The sequence below is a fragment of the Balaenoptera acutorostrata genome, chromosome 2, assembly GCF_949987535.1.
Source record: "Balaenoptera acutorostrata chromosome 2, mBalAcu1.1, whole genome shotgun sequence".
Classification (NCBI taxonomy): domain Eukaryota; kingdom Metazoa; phylum Chordata; class Mammalia; order Artiodactyla; family Balaenopteridae; genus Balaenoptera; species Balaenoptera acutorostrata.
In genome coordinates this window covers 123910921-123934048 of record NC_080065.1, presented here as the reverse complement: position 1 = coordinate 123934048, position 23128 = coordinate 123910921, and the positions used below count along the sequence as shown (strand labels likewise).

The 23128-nt window shown below is 40.8% G+C and overlaps 1 protein-coding gene across 2 annotated transcripts in view; it reads right to left on the bottom strand.

Annotated features, from left to right (window-relative positions):
• The window catches only part of KDM3B (lysine demethylase 3B), a 60122-nt gene that overhangs the window by 22684 nt on the left and 14310 nt on the right, over window positions 1-23128 (bottom strand). Inside the window, exons 3-11 of one of the 2 annotated variants that reach the window (XM_007172223.2) lie at window positions 21905-22018; window positions 19328-19433; window positions 17631-17755; window positions 15094-15168; window positions 11814-12413; window positions 6981-8217; window positions 5885-6086; window positions 1396-1610; window positions 467-619 (exon numbers count right to left, since the gene is read on the bottom strand). In XM_007172223.2, the coding sequence (XP_007172285.2) occupies window positions 467-619; window positions 1396-1610; window positions 5885-6086; window positions 6981-8217; window positions 11814-12413; window positions 15094-15168; window positions 17631-17755; window positions 19328-19433; window positions 21905-22018 (2827 nt within the window). The remainder of the gene's footprint in view (window positions 1-466; window positions 620-1395; window positions 1611-5884; window positions 6087-6980; window positions 8218-11813; window positions 12414-15093; window positions 15169-17630; window positions 17756-19327; window positions 19434-21904; window positions 22019-23128) is intronic. The other variant, XM_007172224.2, reaches the window with a different exon arrangement.

The window sequence follows — 23128 nt, the reverse complement described above, 5'->3', positions numbered from 1 at the left end:
AGATAGTAAGTAGATTAGTGGTCACCAAGGCCTAAGGAGGGGGAGGAATGGGGAGTGACTGCTAATGGCTGTGAAGTTTCTTTTTGGAACAATGAAAACGAAATTACTATATAACCTTGAGAATATACTATACTATGGTGATGACATATAACCTTGAGAATATACTAAAAACCTTTGAACTGTACATTTTAAAAGGGTGAATTTTACAGCATATGAATTATATCTCAAAAAAAGATGTTATTAAAAAAAAAAAACCAGGGAAGATGAAGATTTACTCTTCTTGGCTTGTTTTAACCTTTCCAGTTAGGCTGGAGTATTGGCAATTTTAAGACCTCACAATGTGACAAAACATAAATGAAGCTAAACAGCTAAAGAGGAGGCGCAAACCCATTTCTGCTTCAATTTCGAAGTCCACACCTCCACTGACAGTTTACCTTTAGAACTACACAGGACAATATTTGCTCACCACTGCGTGGTCGGCTTTTCCTGAGCCTGTAACAGTCAAGGCAGACCCCAAATCCGCATTTGCGACAAACCCAGTGGATGTTGAAGAGAGTTGTTTCACATACATCACACATCTCCCGTACACCACGCACTGCTCGCTTCCATGCCACTTTCTCTGGTGGAAAAAGGAAGAGGAATACTGTTGGCACTGACCATCCTGAGCAACAGCAAAAGATCCCAGACCCACTGATTTCTACTCAAGTGTTTTGTCTAGCAATTAAACTCAAAGGTTCATGAAGTCTGTATTTCTATAATTGTAAGAGAAACAAAATACATGGAATTTCTAATATTTCTGAACAAGTGTCAATGAGAATGAATGCCACATGTTGTCATTTAAGATACTGTAAAATTTTCAATTTCAGGAATTTTGAAACAAGAGGATTCTTCTCTTAAAGTGTAGGGCATAATTTCATAGTACAATATTCCTTGGTCTAGAAATAGGGTATAGTATCTCATAGACATGGAAATATCATAAATGTCTGAATAATGTGGGTTCTAGGTATGAAACACAACAACCAGTAGCACTTCATCTATTCACAAACCATCAAGTATCACATACTAACACAAATTAGTTCAAAGCAAACTGAAAATATTCAGCGTGAATCAAACTCAAACAGGGATCAAAATGTAAATTATGGCAACTGTGCTACAACAATGAAAGACAAACAGGGAAGGAATTTTTAGTTTGTTAACTGCCAAAGACTAAAAGAATGAGGACTACTGGATACAGGTATGACTTCAGCTATTTAGTTTACTACAAAGAGAAGTTTTATTGGTCTTACTTCATTCATAGAAAATGCCACCTGCCACTCCTTCCACACCTCCCTTTAAGCAAAAGAAAATGAGCTTCCACCTAGAACTGACTGGAAGACAAGTAAGAGGGTGCCTTACGGTGCGGCTCCACCATCATCATGGCCTCCTTCTCGGACATCACAAGCTGGCAGAACTGGTCTCCAACGTTGGCAAGAATGTATTTTGAGGTTTCTAGGTCTATTCCTTCTGCTAGGGAGGAAGAGGGAATCCACAGGTTCATGGCATCAGGGTCACTTTGCTGGGGACTCAGAAACCCCTCCACTCGGAGTACCCCCTTTCGAGTGAAGATCAACCTGAGACAGGAATGTACACAGTCAAATACATAGTAAATAGCAGCAACCATGCAAACCAACACACACTTAAAATCCTAGGATCTAAAAGAAATTAAATGAGACATAACAGGAATCAGACTGAGTTAAGAAATTTCACTGTGTTAGACCAACAGAGTATGCACTAATAGGAAGGCTTGTTAACACCTAGTAGGTCTGGGTTCTTTAAAAAGCTGTCCCCAGAAATGTCCACCAGTTTCTCCAACCACCTGTTCCACACCAGCACCCACACCACTGAATGTGACCAGAGAAAAATACAGAGCTATGCTCACTGTCACACTTTTTTTTTTTTTTTTTTTTTTGGGTGTGTTGGGTCTTTGCTGCTGCGTGTGGGCTTTCTCTAGTTGCGGTGAGCAGGGGCTACTCTTTGTTGCAGCGCGTGGGCTTCTCATTGCGATGGCTTCTCTCGTTGTAGAGCATGGGCTCTAGGCGCGTGGGCTTCAGTAGTTGCGGCACACGGGCTGAGTAGTTGTGGCTCACGGGCTCTAGAGCACAGGCTCAGTAGTTGTGGCACACAGGCTTAGTTGCTCTGCAGCATGTGGGATCTTCCCGGACCAGGGATCAAACCCGTATCCCCTGCATTGGCAGGCGGATTCTCAACCGCTGCGCCACTAGGGAAGCCTCACTGTCACACTTGAAATTCATGTCTACTCACGTGAACCCTTAATATTGCCGGGCAGCCACAATACAGTTTCCTGGTGTGCTCCCTCTCCTAGATGCCTGTTTAATATCTTCTCCTTTCTTTTCAAACGTCCGGTATTACTTTCCCCACAAGGACCTTGTTAAGTATTTCACTGAAAAAATTCCGCAAGGAGCCAGAAGAGAATTCCCACAAGCTTCCACCACCACACTACCACACATTCCTGTCACTGGCCCCATGTACTCCATTTCATCTTCTGCTACTATGGATGAACTAGGTACCAGTGAAGACCAACCCAACCTCTCCACCTATGTTCTACATCCTGTCCTCTTGCATAGGCATCCCTCCACTAATTCTCTCTTCTACATCATCTATTTTCCTCTCTACTGAATCACTCTTGTCAGTATTTGAACGTGCTATCTCAAAAATCCCCTTGGGGGGCTTCCCTGGTGGCGCAGTGGTTGAGAATCTGCCTGCTAATGCAGGGGACACGGGTTCGAGCCCTGGTCTGGGAAGATCCCACATGCCACGGAGCAGCTGGGCCCGTGAGCCACAACGACTGAGCCTGCGCGTCTGGAGCCTGTGCCCCGCAACGGGAGGGGCCGCGATAGTGAAAGGCCCGCGCACCGTGATGAAGAGCGGTCCCCGCACCGCGATGAAGAGTGGCCCCCGCTTGCCGCAACTAGAGAAAGCCCTCGCACGAACCGAAGACCCAACACAGCCAAAAATAAATTAAAAAAAAAAAAATCCCCTTGATCCCACACCCACCTCCTCCATTTATCAGTTTGTAAGAGCAGTTTCTTAAAAGAGTTGTCTATACTGACAGTCACCAGTTCCTTTTCCTTTTATTTTCTCTTAATCCACGTCATTCAGGCTTTCTCCCACCAATCTACCAAAATTGGTTTTGTTTTTTTTTGCCATGCCATGCAGCATGTGGGATCTTAGTTCCCTGATCAGGGATCGAACCCGTGCCCCCTGCAGTGGAAGTGTGGAGTCTTAATCACTGGACCGCCAGGGAAGTCCCAAAACTGTTTTTGACAAGGTCATTCCCCCTTGTTATATCCAATGGTCATTTTCAGTCCTTAACTGACCCCTCCCAATCACCAACATTTGCCAGAGTTCATAATTCCTTCCCAGAAACACTTTCTTCAGTTGTCTTCCAGGATACCTCACTGGCTGTTCTTTCTCAGCCTCCTTTAGTAGTTCCTCCTCATCTTTCCCATCTCTAAATGCTGGAGAGCTTCAGAACTCAGTCCTTGGATTACTTCTCTTCTCTGCCTAGACTTTGACTCCTTAAGTGATCTCAGTTAGACTCACAGCTTTAAATACCCAGTGACATCCACATTTTTATCTCCAGCTTGGACTTCTTCCCTCAACTCTGGAGTTGTATATCCAGCTGCTCTTTCTTTCTTTTCTTTCTTTTTTTTTTTTTTTGGGCGCACCACGCAGCTTGTGGGATCTTAATTCCCTGACCAGGGATTGAACCCGGGTCTTTGGTAATGAGAAGGCAGAGTCCTAACCATGGGACCACCAGGGAATTCCCCAGCTGCCCTTTCAACATCTCTACTTGGAAATCTAATAGGCATCTCTAATTAACATATCTAAATTAAAACTCCCACACTTTCTTGGTGGCGCAGTGGTTAAGAATCCTCCTGCCAATGCAGGGGACATGGGTTCGATCCCTGGTCTGGGCAGACCCCACATGCTGTGGAGCAACAAAGCCTGTGAGCCACAACTACTGAGCCCATGCACCACAACTACTGAAGCCCACGTGCTGCAACTACTGAAGCCCGTGCACCTAGAGCCCGTGCTCCACAACAAGAGAAGCCACCACAATGAGAAGCCCGCACACCACAACAAATACCCAACACAACCCAAAATAAATAAATAAAAATAAAAAATAAATTAATAAATAAATTTACTAATTAAAACTCCCCATTTTCCTCCTCAAACCCACTTTTCCCTAAGAAATCACCTTACCAGTAAATGGCAATTCCATTCTTCCAGTTTTCAGGCCAGAAGCCGTAAAATCATCTTTGACTCCTTTCTTTCATATCCCACATGCAATCCATCAGAAAAGCATGTGGCTCTACCTTAAAAATATATCCTTAATTTAACCACTTCTCATCACCTCTATTAATACCTCCCTACACTAAGCCACCATCATTTCTCACCTGGATAATTCCAATATTCTCCTAATTTCTCCCTGCTTTTGCCTCAATATAATCTACTCTCAAGAAGGTAGTCACAGTGATCCTTTAAAACATTCATCAGTGTTACTCATCAGCTCAAAATCTCCAACAACTGCTTCTTCAGCATAAAAGCCAGGGCCCTTAAGAGTAGCCCTTTAGAATCTGGACCTATCATTAACTCTTTGACTTCACTCTTCTCCCCCCCTTGCTTACTCTCTTTTACCCACCCTAGCTCCATGAACACACTAGAAATATTCCAGCCTCAAGACAGTTGCTGTTGCTGTGCCCTCTATCTCGAATACTTGTCTCCCAGAAGAATGCGTGGCTCACTCCCCTCCCCTCCTTCAGGTCTTTAGTCAAAACTCACTTTCTCAAGTCATCCTTTTTTTTTTTTTTTTTTGGCCTTGCCACGTGGCATGTGATCTTAGTTCCCCAACCAGGGATCAAACCTGTGCTCCCTGCAGTGGAAGCGTGGAGTCCTAACCACTGGACGACCGGGGAATTCCTCCATCAAGCCATCCTATTTAACTGTAGCCTCCTCCAATAAAGATATAAAAATAAGTAAATAAATAAAAATAAACTGTAGCCTCTCTAGCCTCCCCACACTTCAATCCTCTTTCCCTCCTTTTTCTTCCTCACAGTTATTACAGACTGACATACTATATATTTAACCTTTTTTTTCTTATTTACTCTCTGCGTCCCCAACAAGCCTCCTGAGGGCAGGAATTTGATGGTTTCATGTACTGTTTAATCCTCAATGCCCACAACAATGGCTGGCACACATTAAGTGCTCAATAAATATTTGCTGAATAAGTGAATCCATGCCACATGGATAAACCACCTGGATTTCTTTATTTAAAAAACTAAGGACACCTGAATGATTGCTTAGAAGAAATTCCTCTTCTAAGTTTATCAAGCAGAAGAAAAGTGACTAAATAGCTGTTGTTTGGTAAAAGCAAGGGATATTCCTAGGATTTTCAACAGTTATCTCTATTTCACATTATCTCCTCATCTTACTTCCCCTTCTCCCTAGCGGACTCAAGTTACTCTAGCACTAAAGAGGAGTAAGTGGTCAGGCAGATCTACGACACAAAATGGCATCCTTCTGCTCACACTACTGGTTTCAAATGGAACCCAAGTTAGGAATAACTCAACACAGCTCAGGGGGCAGCAGGTGAGATTGTTCAATTTCAATTCTCTAAGGACAAAGTCACATATCATTTCACAATCCAAACAACTAAGTGGCCACTAATGGGATGGCAGAACCTTAGCACAGACTCTGAGAGCAATGTAATTTAGGAAAACAATAAAAAGATGGTGAGATATGTTTACCGATTCAGAGAAAGAGTGAAAGTTAAGTGTCACTAACGAAACTGGGAAGGAGATGAAGAGAGGAGTCTGGGTACCTCCGGAAGTGAAAGAAGCGGCAAGCCACAGTGGAATCATCTTGCTCTTGTTCCTTAAACTTCCGATACCGCTCCAGGCGGCACTCACGACACTTGTGCAGATGAGGGGCTACATTGATGCACGACCCATCCTGCAGGAAGGGCTCTCCGGACTGCTTCAGCTTCTTCACTTTGCTCACATCTTTCAGCACTGACTGGCCAACTGTGGCAAGGGAGGGGGAGAAATGGTTGGTCATGAAAGGTTTAAATGAGACTCAATAACATAATCCTCCTGGGGACAGTCACTTGTCCTGACCTGAGTCACTCCTCCTTGCACTGAATGGGCATGAGCCCATCAGGTCCATCCTTGACAGAAAAGGAGCACAGGGAACAAAGGCTTCAACTAGGAGCTAAAGACCATGGAGAATTTGTGGGAAGTACCCCATGACAACAAAACAACTCTGAGCACGGGTGAGGAAAACTCAAGACGGCAGAAGCCTCTTGCCACTAGCCCCTCAGGATATGACTGTTCTACTAATCAAGAACTCTTGGGGCTCCCATGGGATACCAAATCCTAAGGAGAATGGCGACTTTTACCATCAGACTTTCTCTTAGACACTTGCCCTTATACAATTTTGGACCATAACCTCACTCCACAGGAGTTAACAGTTTTTGGAAGAGGTGTTAAAACCATATATATGTGACAGAGAGGAGCAAACTGAGGAGTGGCTCTCTTTGCTTCATCAACTCTACTAAAGGCTGCGATGTGAGAATGAAGACTAGTACTGAGTAACTCGCCTAAGTAAATAAAAGAGGAAGGGCCAAAGGCAAGAGAAATACACAAGAAAAGAGTTCCTGACCGAAAATAACAGACTATCAAGACTTTTGGGGATTATCATTACACAGGACAGATACCCCTCTTACAGTACTGGTATAGATTAATCCTGCCCTGAACCAGAAGGTCTGATGAGGGGCCCCTACTGCGCCCTTTTGACTATGTAATTCTATGAGATTATAGAACTTTCCATCAAAGAGAGGGCCTCTGCTGCCCAAGAGCACAACAAGCATTTAAAGCTAGTGCCAGAGCCAAGCCCACGTATAACCCCAGCAGGATCACCTTTCAAGGGGGCAGTCCGAGGCCGGCCCTTGGGGGCCTGCTTCCCTTTGCCTTTTCCCAGCAACAACTCAGCACTGCGCTCCCCATTGGGGCCCAGCTTCCCCATCAGGTGCTCCGGAATCCCCTTCAGGCCAGTCTTGGCTTGCAGCTGCTCCTCAGAGTCGCTCAAGTCTGACAGGTCGCTATTGGTACTGGAGTCCGAGTCTTGTCTGCAAGCCAAGCTTCGCTCATCCAGTGAGAACCTTTTCACAGCTTCAAAAGGAGCTTTGTTCTCCTGTGAAAAATCTGCTGGGGAGGACAGAAAGCTGCCTGAGTGCCTGCCAAAGACGTTACTAAAGGTTTTAAGGAGAGGATTGTCCTGCTGCCCAGGCCCCACAGTTGGTCTCTCCTCTGTGGGGCTAGAGGAGAGAGTAGGCATCTCAATGGGCTGGGTGAGGCTGCTGGTGGGTGAACTGGACCGGCCATTCCCCATGGCAGAGAGGCTTGGCCCCCCAGTGGTAAGAGCTGAGCCCAGAACACCAGACACCAGTTTGGAGGAGTCAGTTGTGATGAAGAGGGTTTTCTTCTTTGCTAAAGATGCTGAATCTGTAGAGGAGTGAGACTCGGGCCAGCTGGGTGCTGCCTTGGAGGTGACAGTGGTAGCAGAGGAAGAGCTACCTGATGCCTGAGATGCAAAGCTGCTGAAAGGGCTATGTTCAACTTTCTCCACAAATGCCAAGAAAGGGTTAGGAGGCTCTTCTCGGGACAGTTTAGGGGGTTGTAAAAATAGATTTTCATGACTGTCTGGGGTGCGGGCATTTAGGAGGCTCCGTGGGAAGGCTGGCGTGAGGGTGGGCATGGACTCTGCAGGCACTTTCCGATCCACAGAGCTTCCAGCCTTAGAGCCTGATTTAGAGTCTGCTCCAAGAGCGGATCTTCCTTTACATAGGCTCTCAAGGCTTTGTTTGAATGAGTCTCGACTGGAGGAATCATCAGCCAAACTCTCTGAAACGGTAGTGAAGTAGTTACTGGTGGGTAAAGTTTGGGACATGCACTGAAAAAACAAGTTTTTGGAGAGATCAGAGTCTTTCTGAGACTCTGGTGCAGAGCTACAGCCAAAAGAGAAGCCCAAAGGTTTGTTCTCTGTGGCTAGAACCCCATTGGACTGGCTCCTTCCACTTCCAAAAGTCAAAGCTTGTGATGAACTTGGGAGAGATGCTCCAAATCCAGAAGAGGCCAGAACAGAATTTCTTGAATTCTGAAAAGAAGAGAAGATAGCCTGAGTTAGTGATGCTGGCTTCTCTTGACAACCTTACGATATCTTCTTGGACCTAGGCCAACATTTCCTGTGGGTCAATCAACTTTTCTCTCCTACAATTCCAGGAAAACTGTTCTTATACCTATATTTCACCAGGGAAGAAAACTGCCACAGACAGCACAGAGGGGATCTTTAGCAAGGTAAGCTAGAGATGGCAGGATGAATGATATCCTGCCATTCCCTTGGTTGTTAGCCAACTGGTTGTCAAAGCACTTGGAGGCTGTGTAGGCTTCTAAGTATCTATTTTGAAATGAAGACTCTGCCAGGAACTGAAGAAAAGGGCTCCCCAATGGACATCAGCTTTTACTCTGAAATATAGTGAAATATTACTAGTGACCCTGTAATATTAATCTATCTCAAAGACCTTAGGGGCTATGGTTAAAGTTTCGGTTTATTTAAGCCATTGCAAATTGCCCATCTTACAAAAGCGACTTCAGCCCTATGACAAGCCCACTGTACATTAAGGAAAAGTATTTTCTTTATTAGTCCGAAACTCACCAAGATGGACCCTTTTGGAATTTGGCCATTTATTTATGGGTGCAAGTCAACCTAAAAGTTGAATTATCTGTTTCAATTAAAGTTAGACCTAAAGGTGCTAAATTATAGAAGGCATACCAGTTACTGAACCCTTCTGTTATCATTAGGATCTAACAAGTCTCCACAGTGGAAAATTGTAGACACTGATACACCCACCAAATAAAAGCATTCAGCATAACAAATTGGAGAATGAAAAAACACTTTTTTTAATACCTTAAAAATGCTAACTTCTGCATTTGAATAAAGAAGGATGTATACATAAAGAAGGGTTATAAGCACTTTCATGTGGTATATTACACACCCATATATGTGCGTAATACAGAGAAATATCCATAGGTAGGTACAAGCACTTATGTAATACTTGGAAATAAAAATTATTCCATGACTGCTTAATGGATATGCAGTTTCTTTTTGGGGAGAAGAAAATTCCTTTAACTAGATAGTGGTGATGGTTGCATAACACTGTGAATGTATAATGCCACAGTACTGTATACTTCAAATGGTGTGAGTGGTAAATTTTATGTTATGTGTTACTTTACCATAATTAAAAAAAATTTATGCCAGATAAATAAAAGGGCGTTGTTAAAAAAAAGGGGGGGGCTTCCCTGGTGGCACAGTGGTTAAGAATCCGCCTGCCAATGCAGGGGACACGGGTTCGAGCCCTGGTCCAGGAAGATCCCACATGCCGCAGAGCAACTAAGCCCATGCGCCACAACTACTGAGCCTGCGCTCTGGAGCCCGCGAGCCACAACTACTGAGCCTGCATGCCTAGAGCCTGTGCTCCACAACAAAGAGTAGCCCCTGCTAGCCACAACTAGAGAAAGCCCGCGCGCAGCAACAAAAACCCAACGCAGCCAATAAATAAATAAATAAATAAATTTATAAAAAAGGGGGGGGATTTCAATTTATTTAAGGTTTTCTTTAAATACGCAAGAGGAGTCTACATTAGGACTGTCTTTGGGGTGGCAAAGAGGCATGAGAACCAGGCAGACCACCTGCAGCTTGCCTCCAGCTGACATCTGCTACAGAGACTGCTTCAGTGCATTTAACAGTCAAGTTCAACTTAGTTCATTCTTCTTTTCCTTCCCACTAACCAGCAACCAGACTTAAACTCTTCCAAATAAAAAGAAGAGAATAGACAGATACAGCACTGATGCTACACTGTTGTTTCACTGCCAGAATTTCACCAGGAGCCTTGACACCTGCATGACTGCAAGGAATAAGCATAAGGATCTCAGGTTTCACTACTAAAGTTACTCTTTAAAAATAAATACACACATGAATGAAAAATAATTTGGATGGTCTTTCATTTCCTTCAAATGATTAAATTTCAAATCCTCTTCTTATAAGAAAGTGATGACAAACTGATTTCAACACACTTTTTAGGGCAAGAAGTTTCCTGGGGGGCTGTGTCCCTATTTCATGATGGAAACATCCATTTCTGTACTTTTAAATCATATTCCAAGAGAATACCTAGGCTAACACATTAGCAAAGTTACAGATACAGTCACAGAAATTTCTCACACCTGTTTGGAAAATGCCCTTTGATCCACATTTCATTTATTCAGCTTTGCTACTCCAAGAACAACAGCATTCAGTGGATCTCTTCTTGCAGAGTGTAGTATTTGTTCTATTTTGTAATCCCTGTTTACATCTACTCTGCCTTTGACATGGATTTGATTTTAATCAATTTGGGCAATATGATGACTTACACATACTGGAAATCCACATAAGATCCCCACCTAGTTCTCTTGGGAATGCTGGTAAACTAACAGAGAACAAACCATGAAGAGTGCGAAATTTGCATTTACAGGCCTTCTCTTCTGCCTGGGCACTTCACCTTCCTCCCCAACCCTGCACACTAGAGATTAACAAACTGCATTTGCTAGGGAGGGGAAGAAGTAAGATGAAATGTATATACCATGTTTTATATGGCACTGTTATACACCGTTATAAAATGATTCCATTTTAGGATGTGAGCTCCGTCAAACAGGATTTCAATTCTTTGTTTATAATATACAGTACTTAGCACACAGTAGTTTCCTATACATAATTTAAAAAAATCATTTAGTATTTTATTTGTATTTCATATTCCAGCTTGAATTAACAGCCAGTTTGAAAAAAATATGACTAGCATCATAAATCATACTTTGGTGACCAAAATAAGAACCAAAAGACTATAAGAACTGATTTTGACTCTTTCAAATTTGACTGGGGAGCCAACTTGATGTTAACTTGTATTTAACAAAAGTTCCTTTTCAGCAACAATACATGCATGTAAGATAAAGAACATAGTAAACTGGATACCACTGTGATTAATTCCATCAAAATTTCCAGGTAAGGCTTACAAGATTAATTTAGGGGAAAAAAACCCCCAACCTTCTATGGTCATATCAAATCATAGAAAGCAGCCCAGCCTCAAAGGAAAATATATGAAATGATGAAATAATTCCATCAAAATTTCCAGGTAAGACTTTAACTTAGGGGAAAGAAAAAACCAACCTTCCATGGTCATATCAAATCAAAGAAAGCAGCCCAGCCTCAAAGGAAAATATATAAAATGATGAACTGAAAACAGGGGTTGGTAATAGTAGCTTTCACATAGCCTTAATTACAGTGTTCACTGTTGCCAACACTATAATTCATTAACCTTGCCTCTCATAGGCCTGGTTGAGGCTCAACCACTACATGAACTAAATAGATAACTGAATTAAAGAGATTCCCCATTAGATCTATTTTAACAACTCATTAAATTGGGTTGTATAATCAGTTTTTGATTAGCCCAATTGTTCAGGTGACTTTTAAGAGCTGATAAAGTTTTTAAAGATATATGCATTTGCCCAACGAGCAGTAAAGGACTATCCACAGAATACAATTTAAGCACATCTCAGAAATACTCCTTCCCTGTGGCATTTGAGATGCTTTTTTAATGTGTTAAGAACAAAGTAAGGTGAAAGAGTGAACCCAAATCTTGCAAATCTGCCCCTGAAACAACTCACCTCTCCTGGGGCCTGCGACCAGCTGCCTTTCTGTTTTTCCGGCCCAGTCCCTGCTGCAAGGCCAGTGTCTGAGATCCTCACCGTGGTTGGGGTGGAGCTGGCGGTAGTGACCACAGCTGCTGAAGCCACCATACCCTGGCCAACTTGTTCCAGTGTTTTTCCTGCCTCTTTATTTTCGGCTCCACCCACCTCTGGGGCCAAAGGTGTCTGACCTGTGGCTGTAGAATATGGAGTGAAAGGTACAGGTGTGTCCCCACCTATGGGCTCATCCTGCACCACCAGAGTCCTGCCGTTTTCTTTGGTGTAAGTGGCAAAGCGAATGTTGCGGTTAATCTGGGGGACAAATGTAGTCGGTGGCTGCTTGGCTCTCTGATCCAGCCCTGGCTCTCCACTGGCATTCCCTCCTTTCCAGGGCCCTCGGCTTGCCTCACCTCCATCGCTCCCATTACTGTCTACTTCACCCCTGTCTCCTTTTAATTTCTTTGATGCAGGGTCACACCCAGAGTCCGAAGCACTTTTCCTCCTCCGGCCATCTTTCCCCTCTATGCTCTCTCTCTTCTTCTTTCCTTTGGAAGATTTTACTGCTTTTAACGTACCCCCCTACAAAACAAAATTCAAAAAAGATTTATTACAAGGGACCTTCCATCCTGTGAAAACCATAAACCATTAGCTCTTTCCCATCTCTAGAAGCAGACAATCAAAGCAGGTACAGATTGCCAAATTCCAATGCCAACTCTAAGACATACCCTTTTGTTAAAAAGCTCCAGTCTTCCTGTGATTCAATTTATGCACACATATTCAAGAGAATGATTACTAAGAAGTTAACTCACTTGGCAAACCTTCCCTTAAATAAAATGCACTACTTCCTCAACTGGACTTTTTTTAGGATTTTAAAAATTTGTGGAATTTCTTTTACAAAATAGACTGCTAGAGCTAGGCTGGGAACTTATTTGCCTCTTGATGAAAAAAAAATCTGATTTTATATTTATCTCCTTGTTTGACAGAAACTGGCATTTCAAGTATTGAAAAATAAAATCTCTTCTATCCAGAAGTCACTAAAAACTGGTGACAACTTAACAATAGGAAAACCAACATTTATGAGTCTGTGACCAGAGCAAAAGTGAGCCCAACAGAAACAAGTTTGAATTGCTCTTATGGACACTATAAAGACACAAACAATCTCCAGAGCTTATTTCAAAGCATTAGACAGGGGAAAGCTAAAAAGGCAGGCTACCATAACCAAACAACCAAATCTCTTAGCTCTTCCAGTAATTTTAGCCTATCACATGAAATCTTATTTGTGCCTTATTTGAGAGGTCATACAACCTTAAAAGACACAGAATTAAAAGGGGGCAATTCCTATCTCTGAATAAAAACTCTTTCCCTGAGAAGGATAAGAGGACAGGGGCTTGGGACACAGCTAACATTATCTCAAGCAACTTACATCCGGAACAGTCTTAGATTGGTATCCCATCATGAAGCAGGTTTTCATTTTAGCTTCATTTAGCTAACTTGCAGATAGTTTTATTCAGATAACACGTTGGGGTGGCAATAAGCTAATGACATAGTTATTTGGCCATTATTATTTACCAAGTTGATTACTCTATTCTTACTGCCCTTGAATACTTATAGATTCTTTGTGCAGATCTATCTTTGTTGTAATCATTATTATAGCTGTTATAACTGAAATTTTTTCAAATTTTACATTTCTTCTTGCCAGTTTTAGTTTTTTTTTCTCCTTTTTTTTTTTGCTGCCTTCATTTCTGTCTTTTCTCCCTTAATTTCCTTCTACAAACCTTAAACAAAGCTCAAGATTTATTTGTTTCTCCCATGCTTTTGGTAATATTAATCTAAGTTTCTAAATCTTTCGTTCAAGAACTGTTTCTGTTTGTTAAGAATTGCTTTCATTTGATCCTTTTAAAACCTTTTTACCCTTTCTTCAACCTCTATCATCACCCAGTTTTCAGTACTGTGAAGTATGGAAGTACAATCAGTGAAATCTCTCCTTTCTTTCTTGCTCACTCTTTCAAGGAGATGAGGTAACCATGGATCTCTAAGAAGGGTTACTGTAAAACTTGGCAGAACTGTCAATAATTGTACTTTGCTAGCTAAGAAGATAGCCACATCATGGCAAAGCTGAAAAGGGAAGAATCAACATCTGTTGCTGAAAACCACAGATCTCACCTTTAACTCATCCGGCCAACTTACAGAGCCTGGCTCAGAGCAATCTCCCTGATCAACAATTTACATGTATGCCCTACTTACGGTGAGTTACTCACATGTGAGTAGAAAGACTAGGACACTGAGACCAGTACTCTCTAGCTATATCTGGGCAGCTAAACAGTACCTGACATGTAATAGGGCTTAAAGAATGAATGAAATAGGAAGGAAATAAAATAGGGACCCAACATAGCGTCAAAATAACAAGTGTTTTTCAGCCACGTAAACACAGTCGAGAGACTTATCCTATTCGTAATAATATAATATGTAGTAAAGAACTATTAAATTTAACCCTGATTCTTCTTTTCCTACCCTAATCTTGTTTTATCAAGCCAAAAATGACTGGATAAAGAAGATGAGGAAGAACCGTATACTCAGGAGTAGCCAAGAGAGCAATACTATGCAGGTGCTAAAAGACTATGAGGAATATATGGACAGATGGCTGTCCAAGTCAATGTCCTACTGAAGGAAATTCATACAGGATTCCTTGATTGGTTCAGGCACTGATATATAATGTATCTTTTTATGGGTTATGATAATTCTGAATGAACCAAGAGTTGGCCTGATTCACAGTAATTATGGAGTAATCCACTGTGTGCTGAGCACTGAACTACGCACCAGTTTGATTTGACTCTTCTTGGGATATGGAATTTCAGATTTCCTTGGAGCTCACTACCACCTAATGGAAAGAAAAAGAGGATGTAGCTTCTCCTCCATTTCTTATTACTGGGTAGGTCATGAATATTTCTACGCTTATTACAGCTTTGTCTACTGTATCTTTCAAATATACCTGTCCTGAAAAAATGTAAGAAAAAAATAGGCCATGGGTTTTAAAACAGCTAGGCAACATAGCCATGATGAAAAGGGTTTGCTCAGACTAGGTCTCTTTCTTGAGATTATCCTCCCTCAACTGGACAAGACCGTGGAGAGAGCAAGAAATGTACAGTGGTCAGAGATGAAACCCAAAGGGCATCCATGGATAACACACACATAAGGAAGTCTATGTAACAAGATAACGCAAGCTCATGAGTCTGCTCCGAGACTCAGTTCATTACTGTACCTCGCTCTGAGGCGTTGAATTATCCACCAGCATCACATGGATCAGTCTGGGATCTACGGACTTGATCTCACCACTCTATAGTAGGAGCGGGATAGAAGAAAATATGAAAAAAGGAAGAAAAAGATTTAATGCCTTGTCCACCAAAGACATAATTATGTATTTTTCTAATCTATGTAATTATCTCTATTTGTTTCTACTCCCCTGCTAGAATGAAAGCTCCATGAACAGGGATCTCTACTATTTCATTCACTGCCAGAATAACAACATCTGAAACAAGGTCTAGAATATGGTAATCACTCAAATATTTGTTAAACGAATGAATGAAAAAATTGCATTCAATGCCCAAGTGTCCCTTTTAGGGATATTAATTTCAAATTCTGCATCTCTAAAACCTTCCTATTCTGTAATTAAAAAAACAAAAAACCTTCAGAACCAGTAATCATTAAAAGCACCACTCTACTATTAAAAAACAAAAGGTTTTGGGAGGGGCCAATTTGACAGACATTGTCAGATTTAACGTGCATATTCTTTGACCTAGCAATTACACACTTAGGAATTTATTCCAATAAATAATGTGAAACAGTGTACAATGATATATGCCCAAGGATATTCAATGCAGCATTATTCGTATTAGTGAAAATAATACAAATGATTTAAACATCCATCAATTTTAAATTAAATTAGTTATGATACATCCATTCAGTGAATAGTATGCATCTATTTTAAAAGCACGAAGTATTGATAGATTTCTATATATATTTACACACAAAGATGTTGACAATTTAAAATTAAGTAAAAAAGGTAAATCAAAGAACTATATGGGGCTTCCCTGGTGGTGCAGTGGTTAAGAATCCGCCTGCCAATGCAGGGGACAAGGGTTCGAGCCCTGGTCCGGGAAGCTCCCACATGCCGTGGAGCAACAAAGCCTGTGCACCACAACTACTGAGCCTGTGCTCTAGAGCCCGTGAGCTACAACTACTGAGCCCGTGTGCCACAACTACTGAAGCCCGCGCGCCTAGAGCCTGTGCTCCCCAGCAAGAGAAGCCACCGCAGTGAGAAGCCTGTGCACCGCAACAAAGAGTAGCCCCCTCTTGCTGCAACTAGAGAAAGCCTGCGCGCAGCAACGAAGACCCAACACAGCCTAAAACAAAAACAAACAAATAAATAAATAACAACAAAAAAAAAGAACGATATGTATCATATGATCCCATTTGTTAATAAAGTATGATTTATATAGTTATCTCCTAAATAGACAATATATAAATATCATACACACACACACAGAGAAGATATCTGGAAGCATATGGAATATACACCAAACTGTTAATGGTGATTACCATTGTGGGGAGTAATATTTGCCTAGGGGAAGGGATGGCTTTCAATATCTATTTTATATATATGTGTATCATTTGAAATTTGTAAATGAGGACTGAATAATTTAATAAATAAAATTCAATAAAGAAATAACTAAAATCATTTGTTTACATTACATGTGACTGCCAAGGGCAAGTCTGAAACCAATTTAAAGATATCATAAATACATACGTGTTTGCCTCAAAATACTCTGCTGTTGTTTTTGTTTTTGGCTGCACTGTACAGCATGTGGGATCTCAGTTCCCCAACCAGGGATCAAACCTGCACCCCCTGCAGTGGAAGCAGTCTTAACCACTGCACCATCAGGGAAGTCCCCAAATATTCTTGTTGTTTTGATAGACAATTCTCCAGGTAGCTCTAGATGCTATGTTTTTTTCTATTTATTGCTTTAGAAACAATTCATTTTTTCAGCATCTAAGGGGGAGTGGCATAAGTATTATAGAAGCAAATGCTAACTGATTAGATTTTTAAATACTAAACTTTCTGAATATGATAAAATAATGATAATACCACTTCACATTTGTATACCCTTTCATAGATTTCAAAGCACTTTCAAATACATTACCTTAGTTCCCAAAACATATGCTGTGAGGTCAGGGTGTGGTTACCTAATTAACTCTAATTTACAAATGAGAACACTGCGGTTAAGAAAGTTGAACAGCCTTTCTCAAGGTGATAGAATCAATAAGTGATAAAACCAGGGGGACTTCCCTGGTGGCGCAGTGGTTAAGAATCCGCCTGCCAATGCAGGGGACACGCGTTCGATCCCTGGTCTGGGAAGATCCCACGTGCCACGGAGCCAGTAAGCCCGTGCGCCACAACTACTGAGTCTGTGCTCTAGAGCCCGCGTGCCACAACTACTGAGCCTGAGTGCCGCAACTACTGAAGCCTGCACGCCTAGAGCCCGTGCCCCGCAACGAGAGAAGCCACGGCAACGAGAAGCTCACATACTGCAACGAAGAGTAGCCCCCGCTCACTGCAACTAGAGAAAGCCCGTGCGCAGCAATGAAGACCCAACGCAGCCAAAAATAAATTTAAAAAAAAAAAGACAAAGCCAGAGATGGAACCTAAGTCTTCTTACATGTAATGAAGTGTTCCCTTTTCCTACACCACCCTGGGTAAGGGGATGGATGGACCTCGGACAAAATAACACAGAGCCTCACCTCAGTTACAGACACCTCCATAAGACGGGTGATGGAGTCTTGATGGCTTACAACACCACAAAGCCAACTTTCTTCTCCCTCTGGCTGGTATACTTTGACCCTGTGACCTTGAACACTGTAGGGACCTAAAGGAGAGATCAGTCAGTATTGAATATTTTTGGCTAAGCTGTATTTCATGATTGTTTCTAAAAACAGAAAGAAAATTATATAGTGTAAGTACTTGGCACTTTTAATCCTCTTGTATGGAGTTGAATACATGAGCAATTTCAGATTTACCATACACAGCAATTTAAAAACAAAACATAGTCTTTCCCAGAGACTTTTGTAAATTCTGTTTATTTGGAGATTTCTTAGAATGTCCCAGGCCTCTGATTCTACCTTATCTCAATCTTCCAATTCTAGAAAGTAATACAGGGAAGAGAAAGGAAACTTACAAATCAAAAACTATAGGTAATGTGAAAATCTATTCAGATCTATCTGACATATACATTAAAAAAGTGGGAGGCCAGTAAGTTGAATGTACTATTTTGTTATGTTACCATAGGAATGATATATAACCATTTACACTTTGCTATCTGACTTTCATTACAGTAGGTGGAGAGTTCAATTTATGAGGTCTCCAGCCTCTGCACTAATAATAGTCTGAACAAATATAGCACCTGTCTTCCTAGGAACACAGAGTTGCAAAGATATTACTTTATCAGCAGGTAATGTTACCCTGCAATTTCAGCTGGCCCTCCAAGAAGGACAGTTTCTCTCTCCTACATATCTTATACATTTGAGACTATATAGCTAAATGACTGCTTATTTTATCTTTCAGAGCTACAATTAAGCTTAATTTTTCTATACATACTCATAAACATCTCTGCCTCTCATTCTGTCCACTTGATTTTTTTCTCTCTGCTATTTTTCCTCACATTCTTTCCTCTTCCATACCTTTCCTTGATTATTAAACATCATTTTACCCTGATACTTTCCTTTCCCAAAGAGGCAAGTTTTCTTACCTTTACCTATTTAGATTTAGTTTGACAAAAGAGAACCAAGGATCCTATTTCATTGAAAAGCATGATTATCATAAGGGTCAGAAAGGACATAGAGTAGATGTACAACATGAAGGGAAGGATAAATGAGGCAACAGTCTACCTTTTGTGTAGAATCCTGGGCAAAATCTGTATGTGAACTGAAAAAGCTAATAAAAGCTAGTAATTCTTTTTTGTTTTCATTCTTAAAAATTTACATGCTGTTAATGTGAATGAGTCTATGGACACCTTCCTTTATGAACATACCTTACATTCAAAGTTGTTATTTGTTGTTGTTAACAGTCTTTAGAGCATACCTTATAGACAGTATGCTCAACAAGGGCAGAGACTTTCTAGTTCATGGTTATATCCTCAGTACCTTAACACTGTGTCTAGTACAAGGTTAGTACTTAATAAATATTTAAGAAATGAAAAAAAGAAAGACAAAATTGCATATTACGAAATGTAATACAAAAAGGACATAGTGGTCTGAGTGAGATCCTATTTTTCCAATCTATTCTAGAGATCCAGCTAACTGGAGTTACTCTTGACACTACCCACAAAAAGAAGACAAGCACAAATGTTGAGAGTTGCATGGTGTCCCCCCCATTCTATCACTTTCAACACTGACCATACACCTGATTCAGAATTCAGGGACAGAGGACCACCTGTTCTTACCTCGGCTAAATATCTCTTGCAGCTTTTGGTCACTGATCAAAGCATTAACTGTTTCTCTCAGAGCAGCATGTTCCAAAAGAATCTGGTTTTGGCTATCTGTTCCCATCTGATAAAGATAAAAGAAGAAAAAACTGAATATTGAAATAAGTACCAATAATATCTAACCAGAAGAGAAAAATTATACCCCTGAGGAGCTCTACATCAGCATTTGCCAGAGAATGTTCCATAGAACCCTAGTCTCACAAGATGCTCTACAAAAGTTAAAGATGCTAGGGGAATTCCCTGGTGGTCCAGTGGTTAGGACTCCAAGCTCTCACTGCCAAGGGCCCAGGTTTGATCCCCAGTTAGGGAACAAAAATCCCACAAGCCAAGTGGCGTGGCCCCCAAAAAAAAAGTTAAGGATGCTAGGATCATTTAGGTTTAGGAAATATTATACCCCCATTGAACAAGGTGGAGGGGTTAGGGACACCAACTGCTTCCCCACCCCATGCAGTCAAAAATCTGCATATAACTTTAAAAAAAAAAAAAATATTTTCCCGACGTTTATTGGTTCTACCAGTTTGTGGTTTGCCTTTGTGTTTTCTTTTCTTTTTTAATAAATTTATTTATTTATTTATTTATTTATGGTTGTGTTGGGTCTTTGTTGCTGCACGCGGGCTTTCACTAGTTGTGGCAAGCGGGGGCTAATCTTCGTTGCTGTGTGCGGGTTTCTCATTGCAGTGGCTTCTCTTGTTGCAGAGCACCGGCTCAAGGCGCGCGGGCTTCAGTAGTTGTGACTCGCAGGCTCTAGAGCGCAGGCTCAGTACTTGCGGCGCACGGGCTTAGACGCTCTGCGGCATGTGGGATCTTCCCGGATCAGGGATCGAACCCGCGTCCCCTGCATTGGCAGGTGGATTCTTAACCACTGCGCCACCAGGGAAGTCATGTATTTATTGATACCCTAAGTTTATGATGTCTGTTTACAAGATGAATCATCTGTCAGTACACTACATCAAGATTGCCTTATATAATACAAAACACTAGATGTTATAACTATTAGTAACACTAGATATCAAAAATGAAAAGATAATGTGAAAAAAATTCGTATTAATTTATAGGTACTGTATTTACTGAAAAAAATCCACATATAAGTGGACCCGCGTAGTTCAAATCCGTGTTGTTCAAGGGTCAACTGTACACTATATCTTTCTACATACGACAGTATATTAAAGGCTCTGAGAAGACGTGTAGGAAAAAAACATGTTTAGGTCAGCGTTTCTCAAACTTATTTGACCACAAAACATTTTATTCCATGTAAATCTTTTTGTTTATTTTGATACTTATCCAACATTCACTGAGTGCCTATTCATATAAGCACTAGGATTACGAGATGAATAAAGCAAGATTGATGAGAGGGAGTGAGGCCTAATGAGGGAGGAAGACATATCAACAAAAAAAAAAATCATTAATATTACACAGAACACAGTTCAGGAAATACTGCTCTTGGCTGCCTCAATAAGACAGCAAAACTCTTGGAAGTCTCCTAATTTTTAACCTTCAGACAGTAACCCTTACAAGTGAGAAATAAATATTACCCTCCATAAATTCTGAAACTCTAACTCAGACACTAGTTTGTTTAAACTACTAACTTATCCCTTTTTTTGTAACTAAAAATATACCTAAGCTCTTCAGTATTTAATGTTGCTTGGAACCAGCCCAAATTCCCAGCTTCCCTGCCACGGACGTAAGTATAGGACCTCTTAGACTCAAGTTATAGAAGCAGCCACCTCTGGGAAGCCACCTCTTCTGAGGAAACCCTTAGAATTGCGGTCCTAAGTCTTAAATGGTTTTAGGGTGGGGTGGGGGTGTGTAGCGGAGGAAAGAAGCCTCAGCTACCAAATACACTTTTCAAGGGAGCAAAGAAACTTTAAAACGTACATGGAATTACTGGGAGGAAGAACTTGATTCAATGTTAAAAGAAAAGGGGACAATATAATTAATTGACTTATACTGCCACCTGTGCAGGCTGATGATAGCCAGACCAATATATCTGACCTCTGAGACAATTATGGGGTGTTCTGTGGGCCCCTCAACTCAGCCTTTCCAAGATTAAACTGATGTTTTATCCTCCCTAAAATGTTGCTTTTTCTATTATTCCATCTCTTTGAAAGCATACACCATCAACTGTGGCATCCATGGAATTGTTTTACTCCATTGTTCTCATCTGGGCTGATTTTGCCCCCTCTGGAACAACTGGCAGTGTTGGGAAACATTTCTGCTTATCACAACTCAGTGCTGGCATCTAGTAGGTAGAGGCCAGGGATGCTGTTAGACATCAAACAATACACAGGATAGCCCCCTATGAAAAAGAATACAGACTAAAAATGTCAATATCGTTGAGGCTGAGAAACCTTGGTCGAGACTGTTGAGGAATAATATTAAAATTTTAATCTAAGATTCCCACCATTCTCTGTAATTTTATAATGATTTTAAAAATATTATCTGAAATAAAAAAGGGGGGGAAGCACCCTATTTATAATCAACAGAGAAATTAGCAAGGAGAGAAATAAGTTTAGGACTAGACCAAGTGTTATGTACCTGGAACAAATGCAACCCATTAGCATCTGACAGGAAACGAAGCTCTCGATCCAGAAGGTATTCAACTGGAACCACAGAACCCAAACCGAGTTTATCTACTAGGGGAGTGAAAGTCTGTGAAGTACAATGACAAGAAACGGATTAGAACTTGGAAAAGAAAATAAATAACAATTCAACTGAATATCTAACTGCAGAGAAAATATCCATTATTAATATATCTTTCACCCCAGTAAATATAGATAAGCTAAAGCATAAGTCCTCAGAGACATTCCCAACCTAGCATCTGCCCCTCAAATAATCATATGAAGCAAACCAGAGCATAAAGTCAGTTCAATACTCTTATTTACAGCTAAAAAGGACAAGAAGAACAGGAAATTCCTCATTCTCTCTAGCGATCTGACTAATCTTGTCAGGCTCCAAGAGGGCTAAATTACAGTAAGTTCCCAGAATGAAGAGTCACACCATTATCATCTCTGGAACTCCTGAAACCTTCATGAGATTTCTAAAATGATCAGTGGTATAAATATGCATGGGCAAATTCACATTACTATTTCGTAAATAAACTGCCTACTAAAGTCACCCAGGGACCCAGATACATTTGAGCTTCTTCTAAAAGTTCAACTGGAAAGTGGTCTTAAAAACAAATGAAAAAAGACAGTTCAGTAAGTGATGATATGTATAATCAATAGGTTAAAAAGTTTTGTTTTGAATATTATTTAATTTGGTTAATAACAGGAGAACTAGATTTTTAAAAAAAATCTAACTATTTATGCCTACATTTTGCTAAAAGAACAGATAGAAACAAATGGATACTCTCAGAATTAAATTTTATAGCACTATTTTGTCTGACTTCAGAAAACAAAACTTAATAATTAAAAAAAAAAAAAAAAAAACTTTAGGGAATTCCCTGGTGGTCCAGTGGTTAAGACTCCATACTTTCACTGCTGTGGGCCTAGGTTCAATCCCTGGTCGGGGAACTAAGATCCCACAAGCCGTGCTACATGGCCAAACAAACAAAGAAACTTTAAACATAACCAACAAAAGCAAAAATAAACAAGTCGGACTACATCAAACTTAAAAGTTTCTACAAGGCAAAAGAAATGATCAACAAAACGAAAATGCAACATAGGGAATGGGAGAAAATATTTGCAAATCATATATTTGATAAAAGGTTAATATTCAAAATATATTAAAAAAACTCATACAACTCAAGAGCCAAAACCC